Consider the following 1,479-nt stretch of genomic DNA (forward strand, 5'->3'; position numbering starts at 1 on the left):
TTTACTTATGCATGTTGTCAACGACCTGTTGATGAGGGTTTTCCCTGTGTGACATGTGACAACCCATCAACCACAACTTACTCACCAGACCTTAGAACCTCTAGCCCAGTCTTACTTGTTGAAGAAGTCAGCCGCGGCTCGTTTTTCTTCATATCTGGACTGTGACAGACACTCGTTCCAGCATCGATCCAAGGTCAGTCCATGCAGGATCTGGTTGTATGGCGTTTTCTCCCCCTCCATGTACAGGTTAATCCTTCGCACCTGCAATAGTACGCTGCAGATTGTCCTACCCTCAAGAATGTTGGATGGCGATAATGTCTTTAGCACTGTAACTGCCCACAAACCTCCTCAGCTGGACGGCCCAGACTCTGAGCCACATCGGTTATCCAGCTTTCAGCAATCATCATGCCTTGTGGTCCTCCAAACCCTCTGAAAGCGGTGTTGGATGGCAGATTGGTGCGGCACAGGAAGCCACGGCCACGCACATTTGGTATCCTGTAGGAGTTCTCCATGTGAAACAGAGCGCGCTCCATAATCTGAAAGAGGATTGCATCATCAGCGTTTCGTGACACACCACATTGAAAAATTTTAAAGGGAAAACTCACTGATAGAGAAAGATCCTGTGAGTTTCCAGCATTGCTGTAATAGGACACATCCAAGGCTACGACTTTCCCACTGTTTAAAAAACCAACCTGCAGAGGTAGAGACCATCCAGAACTGAAATATTACTAATCTTAACTGTATTTCTACAGCTGTAGCTGGAGTTGTCATCATACTTTATATTTCCCAAAGAAAGGGTGTCGTCCACCAGTGATGAGCATGTCCTCATCTCTGTCCAGCATACACCTGACAGGCCTCTTCAGCCTAAACACACAGACATAAAAAGTCTTAGAGTTAAGAAGATTTTGTTTATTAAACTGCAGTGTTTTAAAAAGCTCCTACTTGTTCGCTGCCACTGCAACAACAGTTGACAACACTGTGGAACGACTTTCTTTTCCCCCAAAACCACCACCCAACCGCTTCACCCGGACCAAGACCCTGTTAGCTGGGACACCGAGGACCTTAGCCACATGAGACTGAAATACAAACACGTGCCAATACCGTTTATAAAATATATTTTTGAAAATTTGTTTCTAACAAAACAATCCAGTTCCCACAATGTCCTTACTTGTGAGTCATTGGGGGACTGCGAGGAAACAAAAAGCTCCATCTCTCCATCTTCTTTGGGTACGGCCAGAGTAACGTGAGTCTCCAGGTAAAAATGCTCTTGACCTCCAATGTGCATCTCACCTGTGATGCAATCCATTTGTCAATAATATGGATTATGTGGAGTCTGACTCTGACATCACAGAGACCGTCCTACCCTCAACGACGCGGTCAGCCTGTTTAAACCCCATCTCAAGGTCTCCACTCTGCAGGGTTCGGATCGGCTCATAGAAGGACTGAGCGGCGATGGCTTCCTGTCAGGTAGGCAAACAA

General features: G+C 46.3%; 1 protein-coding gene across 1 annotated transcript; it reads right to left on the bottom strand.

The window, feature by feature from the left end:
- Positions 1-79: 79 nt before the first annotated feature.
- LOC112138502 (xanthine dehydrogenase/oxidase-like) lies at positions 80-1,457 on the bottom strand. Its single transcript, XM_024261052.2, has 7 exons — positions 1,364-1,457; positions 1,169-1,290; positions 943-1,076; positions 777-864; positions 606-692; positions 345-536; positions 80-261 (listed from the first exon to the last, which is right to left on the bottom strand). Exons 1-7 carry the CDS (start codon positions 1,395-1,397, stop codon positions 112-114), a joined length of 807 nt encoding a protein of 268 aa, XP_024116820.2. The 5' UTR covers positions 1,398-1,457; the 3' UTR covers positions 80-111.
- Positions 1,458-1,479: the final 22 nt, after the last annotated feature.

Source organism: Oryzias melastigma, unplaced genomic scaffold, assembly GCF_002922805.2.
Source record: "Oryzias melastigma strain HK-1 unplaced genomic scaffold, ASM292280v2 sc05497, whole genome shotgun sequence".
NCBI classification, from domain to species: Eukaryota; Metazoa; Chordata; class Actinopteri; order Beloniformes; family Adrianichthyidae; genus Oryzias; species Oryzias melastigma.